The sequence below is a fragment of the Bufo bufo genome, chromosome 8 (assembly GCF_905171765.1).
Source record: "Bufo bufo chromosome 8, aBufBuf1.1, whole genome shotgun sequence".
Classification (NCBI taxonomy): domain Eukaryota; kingdom Metazoa; phylum Chordata; class Amphibia; order Anura; family Bufonidae; genus Bufo; species Bufo bufo.
In genome coordinates, this window is record NC_053396.1 from 203560578 (window position 1) to 203580967 (window position 20390).

The 20390-nt window shown below is 47.5% G+C and overlaps 1 protein-coding gene across 2 annotated transcripts; it reads right to left on the reverse strand.

The window, feature by feature from the left end:
- Nucleotides 1–800: 800 nt before the first annotated feature.
- LOC120977826 (oocyte zinc finger protein XlCOF8.4-like) lies at nucleotides 801–20191 on the reverse strand. Of its 2 annotated transcripts, none has more exons than XM_040405957.1 (6): nucleotides 20113–20191; nucleotides 17335–17457; nucleotides 14059–14118; nucleotides 5629–5806; nucleotides 4749–4883; nucleotides 801–2676 (listed from the first exon to the last, which is right to left on the reverse strand). In XM_040405957.1, the coding sequence occupies exons 2-6, from the start codon at nucleotides 17443–17445 to the stop codon at nucleotides 2147–2149; spliced, it is 1014 nt and encodes a 337-aa protein (XP_040261891.1). In that variant the 5' UTR covers nucleotides 17446–17457; nucleotides 20113–20191; the 3' UTR covers nucleotides 801–2146. The 2 variants fall into 2 exon arrangements, with proteins under 2 accessions (XP_040261891.1, XP_040261892.1); XM_040405958.1 differs by lacking the exon at nucleotides 20113–20191 and adding an exon at nucleotides 19930–20073.
- Nucleotides 20192–20390: the final 199 nt, after the last annotated feature.

The window sequence follows — 20390 nt, forward strand, 5'->3', positions numbered from 1 at the left end:
GTATTTTCCCGTAGGCTTCAATGAGGTTGTTAAAACATATGGAATATCTGCACAAACACCACAACAAAACCACGATGAATAGTGCGGATTTCATGTGGGTTTTCTGCACCGTGTGCAGGTTGGTACTCACCCTTAGGGCTCATGCACACGGCCGTTCCGTTTAGTTTGCGGTCTCCAATGCACAGGAAACATCCGTGCAGATTCCGCAGACGGATGCAGACCCATTCAACTTGAATGGGCCAGTGATCCATTCGCACTGCAAAAAATACAAGTTATTGGCATGGAGAGAAACCCCACGGAAGCATGCCGTCGTGTTTCTGTGCCTCCATTCCGCACCGCACGGATTGCAGACCCATTCAAGTGAGTGGGTCTGCCTCTGTGATGCGGTGCATAAAACGGCCAGGGCCCGTATATTGCGGACCCACTGTTTGCGGGCCGCAATACGGGCATGGCCGTCTGCATGAGCCCTTAGGCTGGGAGGACAGAACAGCGATTATGTTCTGTGAAGCCTGGATGACAGAGCCGTAAATGGCTGCTTTGATAGGGTGCCTTCACACGTGGTGGAATACTCCGCCAGAAAATCCGCAACATCAAGACTTGCCCCATGTTGTCTTATGGGACTGAAAAAGTGCTGATTTTTCCGCAGTGTTTTCTACTGCAGAATCTGTTTGCTTTTGAATTGAATGGAGAGATTCTCGCACAGGAAATCTGCACCTGAGGATTTTCTGGCAGAATTTTTTGCCACGTGTGAAGACACCCTTACTTCCCAGAGGACGGGTGGAGGAAACAGAGGTTTTGTTTCTGAGCAGAGATGTGCTTTCAGTTTATTGGACCTTTCGCATACAAAAAGAATGTCTACTTACAAAAAGATTTTTGAGCAATTCCCATTGTCGTTCTGTCGCACAATTACAAAAAAAGAAAAAGAAAGAAAAACCGCAGATAAACTAATCTTCCCTCTGGTATAACCCCGTCCCCTCCACATGATACAGTACGGGACTCACAAACCACTCAATACATAATAAAGTCCACATGTCAGAAATTTCACATCATTGGGATATGTACTGAAAGAAAAACGTATACCATCCACACCCGGGTCATGGTAATAGTCCTATAGAAATCACAGGTAAATGATCACCTGATGGGGGCGCTCAATGCATACTCACACTGAGAGCCATAATAAAGGATGTGCTGTGAGCTCCCCCTGGTGGCGATTTCAGACAATGTTAGCATTCAACTCTAAGGCTGCGTCAGAACAACACATAGGACACCTGTCAGGAGAAGAGTCCTGTAGCTACACCTGATGTATGTGCCAGGGGCTTTACTTGGTGTATTTGCCGATGTCCATAGAGAAATGTCGCCTGGTTTTGGAGCCCTATGCAGTTATGGAGCTGGGGTTTACAGTCCCAAACCTGTCCGTCCCTGCAAGAGTCCAGGACTCCTCTACATCAGCATTGGATGCAAAAGTTGGTTTATGAAAAGTCTGTTGAAAGGTAAGTGACCACTTCAAGCGTTCTTGGGTCCAGTATAATGTGCTTAGCTCCATTTTTGTAATATAGACCTCCAAACCCTCTGCATGGACACAGAATAAAATGAAACTCCTGGTTGCCTGCAGCCACCACTAGAGGGAGCTCATTAGCATACGGTGTTATTATGGAGCCGCATGTATGAACAGTATGCTGTAAGCGCCACACTCCCCCCTAGTGGTGACTACAGGCAATCAGAAATTCATCTTCTAAATCTAGGTCTACGCTGGGGGTCGCCATAGAAACAAAGCTCCGGCTGCTATAAATACAGATTAGGACATTACATCAACACAGAATTTTGGACCTATTTAGATAAGTGTTTTTAGGTGGACATTCACTTTAAGCTGCAATGGTGGCCACGCTTGCAAAAAAAAAGGAAACCTCAAGAACTTACTTTAGTGGATACTTTTTGTTTTGTTTAGATTTTAAAGGAACACTCCAGGTAAACTTGATAAGTGTATGCGGAGCCGGAGGGATTCAAACACCACAAGACAGAGATCCCCGTCATGCTCCATCCCCTCAGGACCCGAGTCTGGCATGACACAGTGGATCCGTTTTGCCTGGAGTGGTCCTTTAAAACTTTGTCTTCCCTCTAAGCTTTTCACCTCAATAACCGCCCATTTCTAAAGAGTGAACCCCCCCTGATCGTCCCAGAAATCCTTTGAGTGTTTGCGGGGGTTGCACTTGTGAACGACGGCTTTGAACTTGGTGGAGAACCTTCTGCCGCACTCGTTGCACTGGTGAGGCTTCACCCCGTGGACCACGCTGTAGTGCCGCATGGCGCTGGATTTGTATTTGAACATCTGTCCACAGGCGATGCATCGGAACGGCTTGTCGTCTAAGGCGACCTGGTTGATGAACTGCAGGCGGGATGTTTCTGTGGGCTTGTCCTCGGTGGTGGGTTTTATGGCTGGGTAGGGGTCAAAGGGTCTACCATTCCCACTACATATGAACCGCTCACTGATGCTCCAGATGTTTGGGTTCCAGCGGTAATGGGGGGTCGTGACTTTGTCCGGTGCAGACGTCCTGTTGGCGAGGCTTTCGTACGTCCCGTCTTCTTTTATCTCTTCGGTCATCTCCACCTTGATTTCGCTTTCATCCAGTAAAGGGGCTGCAGGGTAGGTGTCATCTATGATGGATGTGAAGCGATTGGCTGCAGAGAACACAGAGAAAGTCAGGAGGATGCAACTGAAATGTGTAAGAGCTCAACGCTACGAGTTACTTGTTACGTGGTTTTTTTCAGGTGTCAGAGGTGAAATCAACCAGCATCAGTATATAGAGGAGAATAAATTAATCACGCTGGGTTCAGACCTGAGCGTACCGAAGGAGCGCTCTGTCTGCGCGATTGTATCGCGCGTTTACAGACGCGGCTCCGGCAACAAGCAACGCCCATAGTCGCACGTTCCCGGAAGTCTATGTACGGTAAAGCACGACACTACGCCCCAAAGAAGCTCCTGAACTTCTTGGGGCGTCGGGCGTTTTATCGTATGCGCTGTAAAACGTCCAGGTGAGAACCATGCCGATAGGGAAGCATTGGTTTCTCCTTGTTGAACGTTTTACAGCACGTAGGAACGCGCTGTAAAACGCTCAGGTCTGAACCGGCTGTAACAGAAATCAGAGAGTTGTTAGTGCTTCATACTCAGAATGGGCTAAAGTCAGTAGGGGGGGACCACAAGGCTCCGTACCGGGAGCAGCGGGGGGACCACAAGGCTCCGCACCGGGAGCAGCGGGGGGACCACAAGGCTCCGCACCGGGAGCAGCGGGGGGACCACAAGGCTCCGCACCGGGAGCAGCGGGGGGACCACAAGGCTCCGCACCGGGAGCAGCGGGGGGACCACAAGGCTCCGCACCGGGAGCAGCGGGGGACCCCAAGGACGGCACGGCCTAGTTCACATAGTCTGCATTCGGTCAGTGATTTCCATCAGTGATAGTCAACAAAAACCAGGTGAAGGTCAAAAACACAAAGGTGGTCAGAATCTTTCCATGATTTCCTTATCTCTGTGTAGCCTCCATCCCTGGTTTTGGCTCACAATCACTGAGGTGTGAACTAGCCCTAAAGTGTCAGTTTTTGCTGATGACACACATGTGTAGGATATTTAGAACCCAGCTTGATTATCAAATACTACAGAAAGACCAAGGTAAGCTGGCAGCTATGAATATTAATCTCACAAAGATGTCATACTGTATAAAACAGACTGAGGTGAACGCACTGCGGAAGACTGCGGCATTTTAAGCCATGATAATGATATGCCTTCGTCATCAGAGATATAAGAATCTACTGTTCGAGAGAATTGTCACCATTGCTGTTTTTTTTCAATCCAAGATCATTTTACCATTTCATTATTTTTAAGTCTGCCTGAATGTCTAATCTGCTCCGTCGTTGTGTCTCATACACACGACCGCCTTTCCAAGAGAAGCGTCTTAAGACCTCATTTCCGATGCACGACCTGTTCTGAGAGGCTTCTTGGCCAGTAACAAGATTGTAGCATTGCTTAAGCTACCTTCACACTTGTGTTGTTAATTCCGGTATTGAGATCCTCTGCTGGAATTAACGGATCCATTTTGATTTTGCACAACAGGATGAATCCGTTCCCTTAGAATGCGGTTGCGTGAAATCAAAACGGAACAAAACCAGGTCACTAAATACATTGAAAGTCAATGGGTGATGGATCCTTTTTTTATGCTCCATAAAAAACAGATCCGTCGCCATTGACTTACATTGTTTTCGGTGCCGGATCCGTTTTTATGACCGGATACAAAACCGCAACTTGCAGTGGTTTTGTGTCCGGTCAAGAAAGATTTCCTGAAGGGATCTCTTTCCATTCAGAATGAATGGGGGCAAAACAGAAACGTTTTTTTCCCCAGTATTGAGAACCTCTGCCGGCTCTCAATACCGGAAAACAACGCAAGTGTGAAAGTAGCCTTACTTGTCTTTCGATTGACTAGAAAGCTGTGCATCACAACTCAGGGCTGCTGCAGTGAGAATTTCCATATGGAGAAGTGAACATTTTTTTGGGAAATGGTTTATGAAGGTTTAGAGTGGCCACCTGCAGCCCGGATTTATACTGGTCCTGCCACCAGTGCAGTGAAGAGTACTTGGGTGTGTTTTACCTAAATGCTCTCCTTCCCTTAATCAATTTTCGAATCTACTATCATTGGAGCCGACACCATAAACCCCTGATCACACTCTGGGGGTCTTAGTGATTGGGCATTACTGGTATTTACCCGCTGAGGTCCCCGGGGGTCCACTGCTCAGCTCATATTTGCATTTCATCTTGTGGTCTTCCTCTTCATACTCGTCGTCATCCTTCCCGCTGGTTGACTCGTAGTCTATTTCTTCCACGTGCAGGTCTTCTAATTCTAGGAGATAGAGAAACACTATGAGCAGTATACCAGACATATATGCCCTCCATTGTGCCCATCCAGGGGCTAGAGGAAGTGACTGACACCCCTAGACCCAAGCCGAGCTCCTCCTGAGTCATAATGGCAGAAAGTTCATCACGTGGCCATCTGAACTACGCCCCCATAACCATATATTTTCTGTAATTAGACACCTGGCACATTGTCAAACACATTATATACACAGACATCTTCAGGCAACATTGCGTCAAAGTGCAATTTTTCACAAAAATTGCAAAAAACTTTATATCAGTGGGTAAAAGTGTAACCCAAGCAGAAAGTTACATGGATCACATCTAGAATTAGAAGACCTGCTAGAAATTCAGGCTGTTCTTTTAAAAGCTGACAATCTCAGCTTTAAAACAAGACCAATTTTGAGGCTCTAGACCTAATATATTGCGAGTTAGCTTTCATTGACACCCATTACTAAAGGCTTTAATTTGCGATGTAGACTGACTAGAGCCTTAAAATTGGTCTCGTTTTAAAGCCAAGATTATCAGCTTTTAAAACAAGTCCAGGCCTCAATCTCTAGCTGGTAAACAGCCTGAGATCCAGCCATCAGTAGCAAGGACGTATGAGGTATGTCCTTGGCAACTGAGCTGCCACCCTGTCAGGGCATATGAGATACGTCCTTGGCAGAGAACAGGTTAGTCTTCTATAAAAAAAAAAAAAAAAGCTCAACCCTGCCAAAACTCCATGAGGTTACCTGGGGAGCGGCTTTCATCAACATCCTGTGCATCCTGTGTTATACCCAAGTCTGCAGTGTCCATCTTGTCAGGTTCGGTCTCGGTTATAATGCTCTGGTACTGCTGCTTGTGTCCTTTCACATAGTCCCACTCCTCCATGGAGAAGTAGACGGCCACGTCATCGCATTTTACAGGCACCTAGAAAAGAGCAATGGTTTGGTGAGGCCATCCTCCTATCTAATACGGTAAGATCTATGCGGTCCCTAGGTTATCCTCTCCATTAAGGCAACTACTTATACACTGGAACCTAGGCCCTGAAGACCCTGGAAGACCATAGGAATGGTGGCAGGGAATGAGACTACTAATTCCTTCACAGATGAAGGAACCAGCGTCTCCCCGAGTCCTAGAAAACAACAAACACAAGCGAACAACAAAATGCACTTAGCTTAAAGCAGAATGCAGGAGCAGGAGATCCAAAGGAACAACACACCAGCTCAACCAACTCCAGAAGGAAATATCAACTGCATGGTAGGAATGACTACAAGCTGCACCTGACAAGAGGTGTGGTCATTACCAAACATAACACTGAAAGGAAAAAACAGAGTCTATCAGATACCCTCACCAATCTCTCCGATCTTCTCACCTCTGTTATGGGAGGGACCGTGACAATACCCCCCCCCCCCCCCCCCCCTTACAGGTGACCTCCGAACACCCAGGGCCGACTATCAGGATGCGCCCTGTGAAAGCCTTCACAAGGCGACTGGCATTAACGTCGGTCGCAGAAACCAACATTCGTTCCTCTGGAATGTAACCTTTCCAGTGCATGAGGTACTGAAGAGATCGACTGAGAAATCGTGAGTTCACTATCCTGGCAATCTGAAATTCAAGATTACCGTCCACCAAGACCGGAGCCGAAGGTAAGGAGGATGGTTCAGCAGGTTCGACATATCTTTTCAGTAAGGATTTGTGAAAAACATTATGAATTTTTAAAGCCTGCGGAAGTCCAAGACGAAAAGCAACCGGGTTAATAATGGCAGAGATCTTATATGGCCCAATAAACCTTGGCCCCAACTTCCAAGAAGGCACCTTAAGTTTAATGTTTCTGGTGGACAGCCACACAGAATCACCCGCTCTCAGGTCCGGACCACTCATAAGTCTCTTGTCAGCCATACATTTATACTTTTTGTCCATGTTTTTAAAATTGTTTAGAATTTTCTGCCAAACAGATGACTACGAAGAGGAAAATCTTTCCTCTTCAGGTATACCAGAATAGGGATCGACCGATATCGAATTTTTAGAGCCGATACAGATAATCTGTGAACTTTCAGGCCGATAGCCGATAATTTATACCGATATTCAGTGCGTTTTTTAACTTTTCTTTTAAACTAACTTTAGCCCCTAGGGGCTAGACCCACACTCACAGCAGCAGGGAGATTACCATGGCAGCCAGCTACTTGTCATAGAGGTTGGTGCGGCTATACGATTCTGCAGCCAGCTCCCGTCTCCTGTTGAATTTGATTGAATGAGTGAGAACATCATTGGTGGCGCAGTGACCACAGCCCCTCCTCTTCTCTTCTCATTGGTGGCAGCGGCGGCACAGGGGGGGGGGGGGGGAGGGAGACACTGCTTCCTTTTCCCCTGTACTGCTGAGGGAACACGGATCACGATCATTGTTCCCGATTTGTTATCGGCAAAGTAGATGCCGATAACTTTGAAAATCCTCAATATCGGCAAAACCGATAATCGGTCGATCCCTATACCAGAAGATGTGCCAAACTGCGGATGGAACCTATATGCTCCGAAAAACGGCAACTTATCAGTGGACTCCGGCCTACGGTTATTTATGGCAAACTCAGCCAACGACAAAAATTAAGACCACTCCTCCTGATTCTTCGAGACAAAACATCTCAATAAGTCTCCAGATTCTGGTTAGTGCGCTCAGTCTGTCCGTTCAACTGAGGATGAAAAGCTGAAGAGAAGGACAATTGTACCCCCAGACTAGTACAGAACGCCTTCCAGAATCTGAAAACAAACAGAGTCCCCCCTATCAGACACCACATCAGAGGGGATACGGTGTAGTTTCACGATGTTATCGACAAACACTTGAGCGGGTGTTTTGGCATTAGGTAGACCTGATAATGCTATAAAGTGCGACATCTTGCTGAAGCGATCAACAACCACCAGAATCACAGTTTTCCCTGAGGAATTCGGCAGATCTGTGATAAAGTCCATGGACAAATGAGTCCACGGTCGGGACGGGATGGACAAGGTAAGTAGAGATCCTGAAGGCAGAGTATGTGTCACCTTGGCACGCGCACAAGTCTCACAAGCTGACACATAGCCCTCAACACATTTACGCAACCCCGGCCACCAGAATCTACGAGAAATTAGATCAACCGTGGATCTGCTCCCTGGGTGTCCTGTAAGAACTGTACGGTGATGTTCCTGAAACACCTTGTGCCGTAGAAGGAACAAAACTTCCCTGGAGGACAAGAATCAGGTGCATCTCCCTAGGCCTCCAACACCTCTGCCTCAAGTTCAGGATAAAGGGGGGATACAATCACCCCATCAACTAATATCGGGCCAGGATCCTCTGAATCACCCCCCCCCCCCCCCCCCCAATGAAAACAAAATTAAATCTGGTAAAAAATAAACGACCATCTGGCTTGCCTTGGGGTTCAGACATTTACTCCGGGTAAGCAAGATTTTTGTGATCAGTAATTACCGTAATAGGATGAATCGCTCCTTCCAACCAATGACGCCATTCCTCAAAAGCTAACTTAATGGCCAGCAAATCTCTATTACCTACATCATAATTGTTTTCAGCAGTAGAGAGGTTTTTTTTTTTGAGAACCCTGCGACAAGACTGCTCCAACCCCTACCTCTGATGCGTCAACTTCCACAATAAATGGCTGTGACACATCAGGTTGCACCAGAATAGGGGCAGAAGCAAAACATTCCTTCACAGCTGAAAAGGCTTGTAATGCCTCAGTCAATCCGCAACTTTCTTAGTCATATCGGTTAATGGTTTCGTTGAGTAATTCAAGATAAATTTACAGTAGTAGTTGGTGAACCCCAAAAATCGCATGACCGCTTTCAGATTTTCGGATCGATCCCAGTCCAACACAGCACGGAATTTCTTTGGATCCATATGAAAACCCAAAGATGAGAGTAGGTAACCCAGGAATTGCACTTCCGGAACCGCAAATACACACTTCTCCATCTTAGCATACAATTTATTCTCTCTTAAGATCTGTAAGACCCGTCTCACGTGATACTGATGCATCTCCATATCAATATCATCCAGATACACCACCACAAACCTGCCCACCAGATAATGAAAGATGTCAGCAGGAGCATTGGTCAACCCAAAAGGCATGACCATATTCTCAAAATGACCTTCAGGGGTATTAAAGACAGTCTTCCATTCGTCCCCCTCCTTGATAATTACCAGATTATATGCCCCCCTCAAATCCAACTTCGAGAACACCTTGGCACTGACAATCTAATTGAACAAATCTGGGATCAAAGGAAGGGGATAGGGATCACGGAGAGTAATGAGATTAAGCTCACGGAAGTCCAAACATGGCCTAAGGTTCTGTCCTTTTTTTTTTTACAAAGAACAACCCCGCCGCCATTGGTGATTTGGATGGTCTAATATGACCTTTAGCCAAGCTCTCAGTGATATATTCTCGCATGGTTACTCTTTTGGGTTCAGAAAGATTATACAACTGAGACTTAGTCAACCTTATTCCCGGAGCTAGGTTTCCCATCATACTCCCGATGAGGAGGAAAACTCCTGGTCTCCACTTTCAGAGAATACATAAAAAAATATATATAATGAACGAAGGTACAACTTTAGTGGTTACAACAGAAAGCGACGTGCTAAGACAGTTGTCTATGCAATAATCACTCCAATCAAGAATCTGTCTCGCCTGCCAATCGATGGTAGGGTTATGTTTGGATAACCACGGTAAACCTAGCACCAAGGGAGCAGGCAGACCCTCCAGCACAAAACATGAAATGGATTCTTGATGAGAATCTCCCACCTTTAGACAAATGTCCTGCACCATTTGTGACAAATACTTTTGTGAGAGTGGAACGGAATCAATCGCAAACACCGAAATATTTTTGTCTAATGCGCTGGTTGTCAAAACATGCATACGGACGAATTGGCCATCAACTAGGTTAACTCGTGCCCCACTGTCAATAGATACTTCAATTCCCACAGTTTTGGAGTCTAGTGCCACCTTGGCAGGCAGGAGAAATCGGGTACTACTGGTAAATGACAAAAGTACATTCTCAGATTCCCCACCCACACTACCAAGAGTGAGAAGAGGACTACACGCATTAGTTTTCTCTTTTTCGCCTTGACGTTTAACATAAGGACATATGTTAACAAAATGTCCCCCTTTACCACAGAAAAAGCAGTCTTTTCTTAACCCCAACGTTTTGTGACTTCTCCCAAGTGCATTGGCTCATCATCAGACATGAGCTCAAGTGCCTCCCTACCCAAAGTGTCGGTGGAGGCCGCTTCCCCATATGATAGTGCGTCCCGAGCGAGAGGAACCTTAGATCTCTCCCTCAGGCGTCTATCAATATGTACAGCCAGAGACATGGCCACCTCCAAGGACTCTGGATATTCGTGAAATGCCAATGCATCCTTCAGGTTCTCGGATAACCCTTGACAGATTTGACTACGGAGGGCTGGGTCATTACACTCAGTATCAGTTACCCATCTCGTAAATTCACAGCAATAGGTCTCTGCAGAATGCTCTCCATGCCGTAAGCCACGCAACTTAGTCTCGGCCAGGAAGACCCGATCTGGGTCATCGTAGATAAGCCCCAGAGCTCTGAAAAATTTATCTACCGACCGGAGGGATTGTGATCCGGTCGGCAACGAAAAAGCCCAAGACTGAGCATCCCCTTTCAGCAACAAAATAATCCCCACTCTTTGACTCTCGTCCCCAGAAGAGTTAGGACGTAGTTTAAAATATAGTTTGTACGACTCCCTGAACTAAATAAAGTTGTCACTTCCCCCGGAAAACCTATCCGGGAGAGCGACCTTAGGTTCTGGGCAGGCCTGGCTCCCACTGCTGGAAGCCGCCGCCTGTGGTCTCTGAAACTGCGAGAAGGTCAGCCACCTCCAAAGACAATCCCTGCATATTATTTTGCCGGTTCATAATGTCACGAGTAATGGGAGGGGGATAACACCAAATGACACACAGAAGGAATAGACTGGAGTCAAAGCCTCAAATCTAAGGGAGAGGGATGGCGACCTTCTAGAAATCCCTTCCCAGATGAAGGAACCAGCGTCTCCGAGGCCTAGAAAACAACACACACAAGCGAACAACAAAACGCAAGACAAAATGCACTTAGCTTAAAGCAGAATGGAGGAGCAGGAGATCCAAAGGAACAACACACCAGCTCAACCAACTCCAGGAGGAAATATCAACTGCATGGTAAGCAGTGCGAGTCAGAACTAAATAGGGCCTCAGTAATGACTACAAGCTGCACCTGACAAGAGGTGTGGTCATTACCAAACACAACACTGAAAGAAAAAAAGAGAGACTGTCAGATACCCTCGCGTGCCGCCAGTCTCTCAGATCGTCTCACCTCCGTCATGGGAGGGACCGTGACATTCCCTTTCCTTACTGAAGTGCCAAGTGTAATCATAGGGACATACACTGACCAAAAATATAAACGCAACACTTTCGGCTTTGCTTACACAAAAGACCCATTACTCTCAAATATTGTTCCCAAATCTGTTAGTGAGCACTTCTCCTTTGCCGAGATAATCCATCCCACCTCACAGGTGTGGCATATCAAGGTGCGGATTAGACAGCATGAATATTGCACAGGTGTGCCTTAGACTGCCCACAATAAAAGACCACTCTGAAATGTGCACAGCATTGCCTTACTGGGGTTGATCAGGTTGTTGATTGTGGCCTGTGGACTGTTGGTCCACTCCTCTACAATAGCTGTGCGAAGTTGCAGAATATTGGCAGGAACTGGAACACACTGTCGTATACGCCGATCCAGAGCATCCCAAACATGCTCAATGGGTGACATGTCCGGTGAGTATGCTGGCCATGCAAGAACTGGGATGTTTTCAGCTTCCAGGAATTGTGTACAGATCCTTGCATTATGGGGCCGTGCATTATCATGCTGCAACATGAGGTGATGGTCGTGGATGAATGGCACAACAATGGGCCTCAGGATCTCGTCACTGTATCTCTGTGCATTCAAAATGTCATCAATAAAATGCACCTGTGTTCATTGTCCATAACATACTGCTGCCCATACCATAACCCCACCGCCACCATGGGCTGCTTGATCCACAACGCTGACGTCAGCAAACCGCTCATTTACACGACGCCACACACGCTGTCTGCCATGAACAGTGAAAACCGGGACTCATCCGTGAACAAAACGCCTCTCCAACGTGCCAGACGCCATCGAATGTGAGCATTTGTCCACTAAAGTCGGTTACGACGATGAACTGCAGTCAGGTCCAGACCCCGATGAGGACGACGAGCAGAGGAGCTTCCCTGAGACGGTTTCTGACAGTTTGTGCAGAAATTCTCCGATTGTTGCTGCAGCTGTCCGGGTGGCTGGTTTCAGACGATCATGGAGGTGAACATGCTGGATGTGGAGGTCCTGGGCTGGTGTGGTTACATGTGGTCTGCAGTTGTGAGGCCGGTTGGATGTACTACCAAATTCTCTGAAACGCCTTTGGAGACGGCTTATGGTAGAGAAATGAACATTCGTTGCACGGGCAACAGCTCTGGTAGACATTCCCGCAGTCAGCATGCCAATTGCACGCTCCCTCAAACATTGCAACGTCTGTGGCATTGTGCTGTGTGATCAAACTGCACATTTCAGAGTGGCCTTTTATTGTGGGCAGTCTAAGGCACACCTCTGCAATATTCATGCTGTCTAATCAGCACCTTGATATGCCACACCTGTGAGGTGGGATGGATTATCTCGGCAAAGGAGAAGCGCTCACTAACACAGATTTAGACAGATTTAGGAACAATATTTAAGAGTAATGGGTCTTTTGTGTCTGTAGAAAATGTTTCAGATATTTGAGTTCAGCTCATGCAAAATGGGAGCAAAACCGAAAGTGTTGTGTTTATATTTTTGCTCAGTGTATAAAGTGTGCATAGGAGCTGTAAACCTAGAACGGTAAGAGATTTTGAATCAAGACTGTCATTTCATTTTTATAAATATATTGGATAATGGCTCCATGTTTTATGGATGCGCCCCAAGCCTGAACCCTCTATGGTCCCTTTGCATGCCTCCACTTTCAGATGAATCCATTACAGTGTGCTCCATAGGATTCCATATGTGGAGCGGAATTCTCCCCGAAAAATATTACTTCCGCACAGACGAAATCTGAAATGGCCTGTGCTGCAGACAGGGTCGCACCCATGGGCAGGGCGCTGCCGGGTATACAAAGCCCTTAAGGCAGGGAAGTCAAACTTGTGGCCCTCCAGCTGTTGCAAAATACAACTTCCATCATGCCCTCATAGCTGCAGGCAGTCTGAGCATGATGGAAGTTGTAGTTTTTCCAACAGCTTAAAGGGGTCGTCTCACTTCAGCAAGTAGCATTTATCATGTAGAGAAAGTTAATACAAGACCCTAATGTATTGTGATTTTTGAAATTGCTTCCGTTGCTGGCTTGATTCATTTTTCCATCACATTATACACTGCTCGTTTCCATGGTTACGACCACTCTGCAATCCATCAGCGGTGGTTGTGCTTGCATGCTATATAAAAAAAAAAAATAAAAAAAAAGTACCAGCCTATGTGCTCTCCGAAGGTCCTGGTCACTAGAGAGGTTGGCGCTTTTTCCTATATAGTGTGCAAGCACGGCCACCGCTGATGGATTGCAGGGTGGTCGTAACCATGGAAACGAGCAGTGTATAATGTGATGGAAAAAATGAATCCAGCCAGCAACAGAAGCAATTTCAAAAATCACATTACATTAGTAAGTGCCTTGTATTAACTTCCTCTACATGATAAATGCCACTTGCTGAAGTGAGAGAGCCCCCTTAAGGGCCACACTTTTCATATCCTTACCTTCGGGGGTATTCACACACAGCAGATTTGTTGCAAACATTTCTGCAACTGAAAAATCCATTCCATTATTGTCTGCCAATCCCATTCACAGGACCGTAATTCATCTCAACGGGGCCGCAAAAGATGTGTGCTGTCCATATCCGTAGTTCCGTTCCGCGGCCCCGCAAAAAATGTAGATCATGTCCTAATCTTGTCCGCCATCGTGGACAAGAATAGGCATTTTCTATACATCGCGGCCATGTGCGGTTCGCAAAATGCGGAACACTTAGACCGGTATCGGTGTTTTGCGGACTGCGCGGTCGTGTGAATGCTCCGCCGGTCAAGCGCTGGAGTAACAGATGCTGTAGGATGTGATGGATGCTCACCGTCCCGGACTGCGGGTGGATGCAGCAGTGAGGAGACTTCTTCTTCACGAGGACATATTTCTACAAGACACAACGGAGGATTCTGTTAACCAGTAGTAATGATGCTGGAATATACTGGGAGTGAAGAGTAATCTAATCTACTATACGCCCCCTGCCTAGTATCGTGCAGGTCCCTCTCAGCTCTGACCACGGACTCCACAAGACCTCTGGAGGTGTCCTGTGGTCTCTGGGACAAGAGGTTATTGTCAGATCCTTTAAAGGGTCCTCTCACTTCAGTAAAGGGCATTTATCATGTAGAGAAAGTGAACACAAGGCACTTACTAATGTATTGCGATTCTCCATTTTGCTTCCTTTGCTGGTTGGATTCATTTTTCCAGCACATTATACACTGCTCATTTCCATGGTTACGACCACCCAGCAGCGGTGGTCATGCTTGCACACTGTAGGAAGAAATGCTAGCCTCCCTGGTGGCCGGGACCACGTAGGCTGGTACTTCTTCCTACAGTATGTAAGCACGACCACCACTGCTGGATTGCAGGGTGGTCGTAACCCCTGGAAATTAACAGTGTATAATGAGATGGAAAGATGAATCCAGCCAGCGAAGGAGGCAATATGGACAATCACCATACATTAGTAAGTGCCTTGTATTAACTTTTTCTGCATCATAAGTGATATTTGCTGAAGTGAGACGACCCCTTTATGGAGCTCGGAGCGGCCCCTATAGACTGGACTTGTTTCTAGCACATCCCACTCATCGGACTGAGATCTGGGGAATGTGGAGACAAGCCGTCATCATCTCCAGCTCTCTGTGTGGCCAGAGCGTCATCCTGCTGATAGAGGCCGCTGCCGTCAAGGGGGTCGTCCCATGAAACCAGAATATTTCTGTAATTGCATGTACCGGTAATTAAACGCTTATTACAGCTACTGAGTTACTCCATAAAATCTATCTGTATAGCGCCACCTGCTGTTTGCTCTTTTTCTAAATGTCTTTGTCCTGCTCACAGAGACAGACACAGACGCTCACTTCCATCTTTCTACTGTCACCAGAGAGGACACGACCCCGGAGCTGCCAGCCTGAAACAATCTAGTACAACAACTGGAGCAATGAATGGGGAGATCTCTGGATCCAGGTGAAGTACAGGGCTGGTCCTTTGTTAGAAAGTGGTTGTCAGGTAACCCCCCCTCATGACTGGTTCCTTGGTTGTTTCTCCTTGGACCACTTTAGGTAGGTACTAATCACTGCACACTGAGAATGCTCCGACCCAGCTGTCCAGCCATCACTCTCTGGTTACTGTACTTATGCTTGCTCATGTTTCCTGCTTGCTGATATATCCCACCTCTTGCCGGGTGCCATAGTCAGGAGACAATCAGTGTTACTCACGTCACCTCTCTATAGATCACTATTTTGTAGCTCTGCTCTGTTAGGACACCATTATCACCACCATGACTCCAGTTTAGCTGCATTGTCTACTTAAAATGCAATTTCTGGCTTGCTCAGCTGCACTTACCTTCCTCTATGCTTTACACTGCAGCTCTGCTCGAACAAACTGTCTGCTGTGTACAGATGAGCATCATCCCCATGGTCCGGCTTTATTCAGCTTCGTTTAGGCCTCTTTCACACTTGCATTGTCTGTTCTCCATTTGCCGGAGGTGCCCGTCGGATCCGTAACACCGCAAGTGAACTGAAAGCATTTGAAGACGGACCCGTCTTCAAAATGCGTTCAGTGTTACTATGGCAGCCAGGATGCTATTAAAGTCCTGGTTGCCATAGTAGTAGTGGGGAGCGGGGGAGCAGTATACTTACCGTCCGTGCGGCTCCCGGGGCGCTCCAGAATGACGTGATCCATGCATTCACGTCACCCATTCGCTTGGGGCGCCCTGACGTCACTCTGGAGCGCCCGGGGAGCCGCACGGACGGTAAGTATACTGCTCCCCCGCTCCCCACTACACTTTACCATGGCTGCCAGGTCTTGGCAGCCATGGTAACCATTCAGAAAAAGCTAAACGTCGGATCCGGTAATGCGCCGAAACGACGTTTAGCTTAAGGCCGGATCCGGATTAATGCCTTTCAATGGGCATTAATTCTGGATCCGGCCTTGCGGCAAGTGTTCCGGATTTTTGGCCGGAGCAAAAAGCGCAGCATGCTGCGGTATTTTCTCCGGTCAAAAAACGTTCCGTTCCGGAACTGAAGACATCCTGATGCATCCTGAACGGATTTCTCTCCATTCAGAATGCATGGGGATAATCCTGATCAGGATTCTTCCGGCATAGAGCCCCGACGACGGAACTCTATGCCGGGAGAAAAGAACGCAAGTGTGAAAGAGCCCTTAGCTGCATTGTCTACTTAAAATGCAATTTCTGGCTTGCTCAGCTGCACTTACCTTCCTCTATGCTTTACACTGCAGCTCTACTCGAACAAACTGTCTGCTGTGTACAGATGAGCATCATCCCCATGGTCCAGCTTCTCCTTTATTCAGCTTCATTTATCTTGTGATCTGATAATCTATTCCCCCCCCCCCCCCCAAAAAATGCAATATTATATTATATTATAATATATATATATATATATATATATATATATATATATATATATATATATATATATATATATATATATCCCTTGCAGGGTGGAAGTTGAGTATGCAAGGACATACCTGGGGATAACTATTAGATCCTACTGCAGGGACCACCACCGATCATGAGAACTGGGGCCCTATACCCCGTGAAGCCCCCTAGAACGGATGGCGGGGCTGACTGAGGCAGAGATAGCCGAGTACAGCGCTCAGCTACCTCCAGAATTCCCATAGACATGACCGGTCTGCCTGACCACTCTATTCATTCCATGGGGGGGGGGGGGGGGGGTGGTCCCCACAGGGTACCAGGCCCCTGTTCTCCTGATCAGTGGGGGGTCCCAGCAGTAAGACCCCCTACCGATCTAATATCCTGTAAAGGTGGCATGACCAGGATATATCCCTTTAATACTCACTTTTGGGCGAGCTTGTAAATATACATAGCAGCCAATAATAAAAAGCAGACCAGCAGTGTAAAGCATGGCGAAGAGACGCAGCAGATAGCTTCGGACTGGAGGTAGATTTTAGACCTCAGCCTCCAACAGGAAATGCAGCTAAGCTGTAGTCACCGGTTATAGCAGTGGCCTCGTGGAATAGAGGTAAAACGCTGCATCCCAGGTAGGTACTACTATAAGTGGTGTTTTGTATAGGATTTCTGATTCCACATTTGCTGTAACTGAAGTGATCGTCTGAGAGGAGCTCTCACCTCTCCCGTCACCAGGTAGATGATCTCAAGGGCATGGTTGAGGATCTTCTCTGATATCTTCTCCTTGGAGATGGCCATGTTCTTCACGGAGGATGCAATGTGATCCAGCATGGCGACTGAGGACTGCGGAGAAGAGGAGAACACGCGGGCTGAACATACACAGTGTCTGAGGAAACTATATATTGTATATGGGGGCGACCACCCAAGAAACGAGGATCAGACCAGATGGACTCCAACAGGATCAGTTCCTTATGGGATAAGCGGCACCAGTTTGCACGGTAGCCGCTTATCTCCATCACAGACATACACACTTGGCCATCAGTATGCGTGTTAAAGGGTCCACATACTGATGCCCGCTCCTCTGCATAGGTCATAGATATCAGATTGGTGGGGGTCCGACGCTCATCACCCCCACCAATCAGCTGTTCCCTGCAGCCTCCAGAACAGCGCCGCTCAAACTGTAGTGGCCGTTCCAGGTAACTGCAGCTAAGAACCCATTCAAATCAATGTAACCTGACGCGGCCACTATTTATTCGTTTTGTTCACTACACAATGTACGGAAGGTCCCGTTTCCAGCGCCTGCCGGATCGCTGTCAGTACTGGTATCAGCCCCCCCTCGATCTGATCTGGCTCATCAATATCTAGGAACCGGACAACCCCTGTAAGGCCTGGGGTCAGATGTGGCAGATTCGCTGCAGATTTTCCATGCAGATTTTGTGACTTTTAGACCTCGTGCACTCGGCCTTTTCATTTTCCCATCACAATATACACTGCTCGTCTCCATGGTTACGACCGCCGCTGCAGCACAGATACGCATGCGTGCCTATGTATGCTTCCCCGGTCTCGGCCACCACAGAGGCGGATGCTTTTTCCTATAGTTTACAGTATGACCACCTGTGGATTGTATGGTGGTCGTAACCATGGAAACGAGCAGTGTATAATGTGATGGGAAAATGAATCCAGCCGGCAAAGGAAGCAACATGGACAATCACGATACATTAGTAAGTGCCTTGTATTAAAGAGGACCTGTCACCACTCCTAACATGCCTGTGTTAATAGCTTCATGCGTTCCCCATGTAATAACAATTCTGGAGCATCTATTCTTATGTCTGTATGTTGTGCCGTTCCTTTATTATTCCTACTAGAAGTTATGAATGAATTGCTAGCAGTCTGCAGTAAGGGTACAGAGGGGTGTTACCAGTTGGTGGGGGGGTGTACCTGCACAAACTCACTCTATCCAATCAGTGCTGCCATGTTCAGACAGTGCAGGTACACCCCCCCACCAACTGGTTACACCCCTCTGTACCCTTACTGCAGGCTAATAGCAATTCATTCATAACTTCTAGTAGGAATATTATGGGGGTGTACTTCCAAAAATCAAGATCGATAAATCAAAAGGCAAAAAGGAAGCAAAAATATAACTTTTAATGAATACAATAAAATATTGGGGTAATACCAGCTATCAAAAAAGACAAAACACAAACGCCAAGTATTAGAATGCGATATTGGAACTGCGGGGCACCTGAAGTCCTACAGCAGGCACCCTCAACCTGCGGCCCTCCAGCTGTTGTAGAACTACACCTCCCACCATGCCCTGCTGTAGGCCGATACCTGTAGGCTGTTCGGGCATGCTGGGAGTTGTAGTTTTGCAACAGCTGGAGGGCCGCAGTTTGCGGATGCCTGTCCTACAGCATATACAGGCAAGATACGGGATAAAAAAAGGAACAGTCTAAGGGCGGTTTCACACCTGAGCGAGTCCATTGCGGGAATCGCGCTCCGTGTGATCCTCCGCTCTGGACTTGCAGGAGCGCACGGCGTTATCGTGATGTATAATGCTGTGCGTCTCTGCTTGACCTTATTTCTACAGGATCGTAGTGACATAAAGCCGTCAGTGAGTGACAAAAATAGAAAAATCTGAGTGAAAACCTTCCAGCGCATGTGAGCGGGGTGAAGACCGAGTCCAGGCACAACTCGTCACGTCCGGATACTTCTCACAGCTGAAGGTTTGTTACAGTTCTGTCCAGTCTATTCACCCCTCTGCTAGGTAACGGAGAATCGATCTCTGCTGCCCGTACAGAGGAGTATATAGGCTGGACGCAACTGTAACAAAACATCAACTGTGAAACATTCGCACATTTCTACCCCAAAATCGCGTCACCGTTCCTGCAACCACGGATTTGTGACGCTCACGGATTTCGGATATAGAGCTTTCCAGGTCTGTGCCACTTTTCAGCCTCTGGGTGCACGCAGTTCACAGACAGCAAGCAGAGATATTGAAAACTGAGAAAAAAAACAAACAAACAGGGGGTGAGGGCCCAGGGCAGGGGGTGAGGGCCCCAGGGCAGGGGGTGAGGCCCCAGGGGGAAAACGACACCACTGCATCCACTGCCAGGGGCCGACACTGCAAAATGGCCACTGAGCGTCGGCAACCAATCAGCGATCAGCTTACAACGGGAACATGCAATCTGCGCCGTGAAAGCAAGTCCCTGATTGGCTGCCGCCGCGCAAAGCCTATTTTGCATCAAAACGCATTAAATTCGCCGCTCTCCCCAACCAAACCGTGAGCCCCGCGTGACCGGGAGCAGCGGGGGTCACCTGCGCTCCAGGGACAGCTCCATATGGGCACGTTCCAGGTAGCGCTGCTGGTTACGGGAGCACGGAGCATGCTGGGGCCTGCAGTCCACCGCGACCAGCGCCCAGAGCCGGCTAACAACATATAGGACAACGGGGTCTCAAACTGTCAGTGACAGGATCAACACTCACAATGCCAGAGCTTACCTGCTTTACCAACGCAATTGGTTATTTCCGTGTCATGTGACCTCAGCAGCTAAGGCTGTAGGGAATTGTAGTTAATGTGACTGGAGGTTGAAGAAGTGACCAATGGGAGAAGAGAACGATGAAGACCAATGAAAGCAGCAGTCCAGTGTGCATAGCCCTGAGCACCGCCCCCTCCCGTGTGCTGTCCAATCACTGCAGAGATATTCTGAGTGACAGGTCTTCGGGCCTGTCTGTTAACCAATGAATAATATAGGGCGTAGAAAACAAAAAGGAACCAT

Coding starts and splice junctions, on each gene's coding strand:
- LOC120977826 (XM_040405957.1), bottom strand. CDS start 17,445: ATGCTGGATCACATTGCATCCTCCGTGAAGAACATGGCCATCTCCAAG. Junction 5,807..14,058: donor TCCACCCGCAGTCCGGGACG/GTGAGCATCCAT, acceptor GCTCTTTTCTAG/GTGCCTGTAAAATGCGATGA. Junction 4,884..5,628: donor TGATGAAAGCCGCTCCCCAG/GTAACCTCATGG, acceptor TCTATCTCCTAG/AATTAGAAGACCTGCACGTG.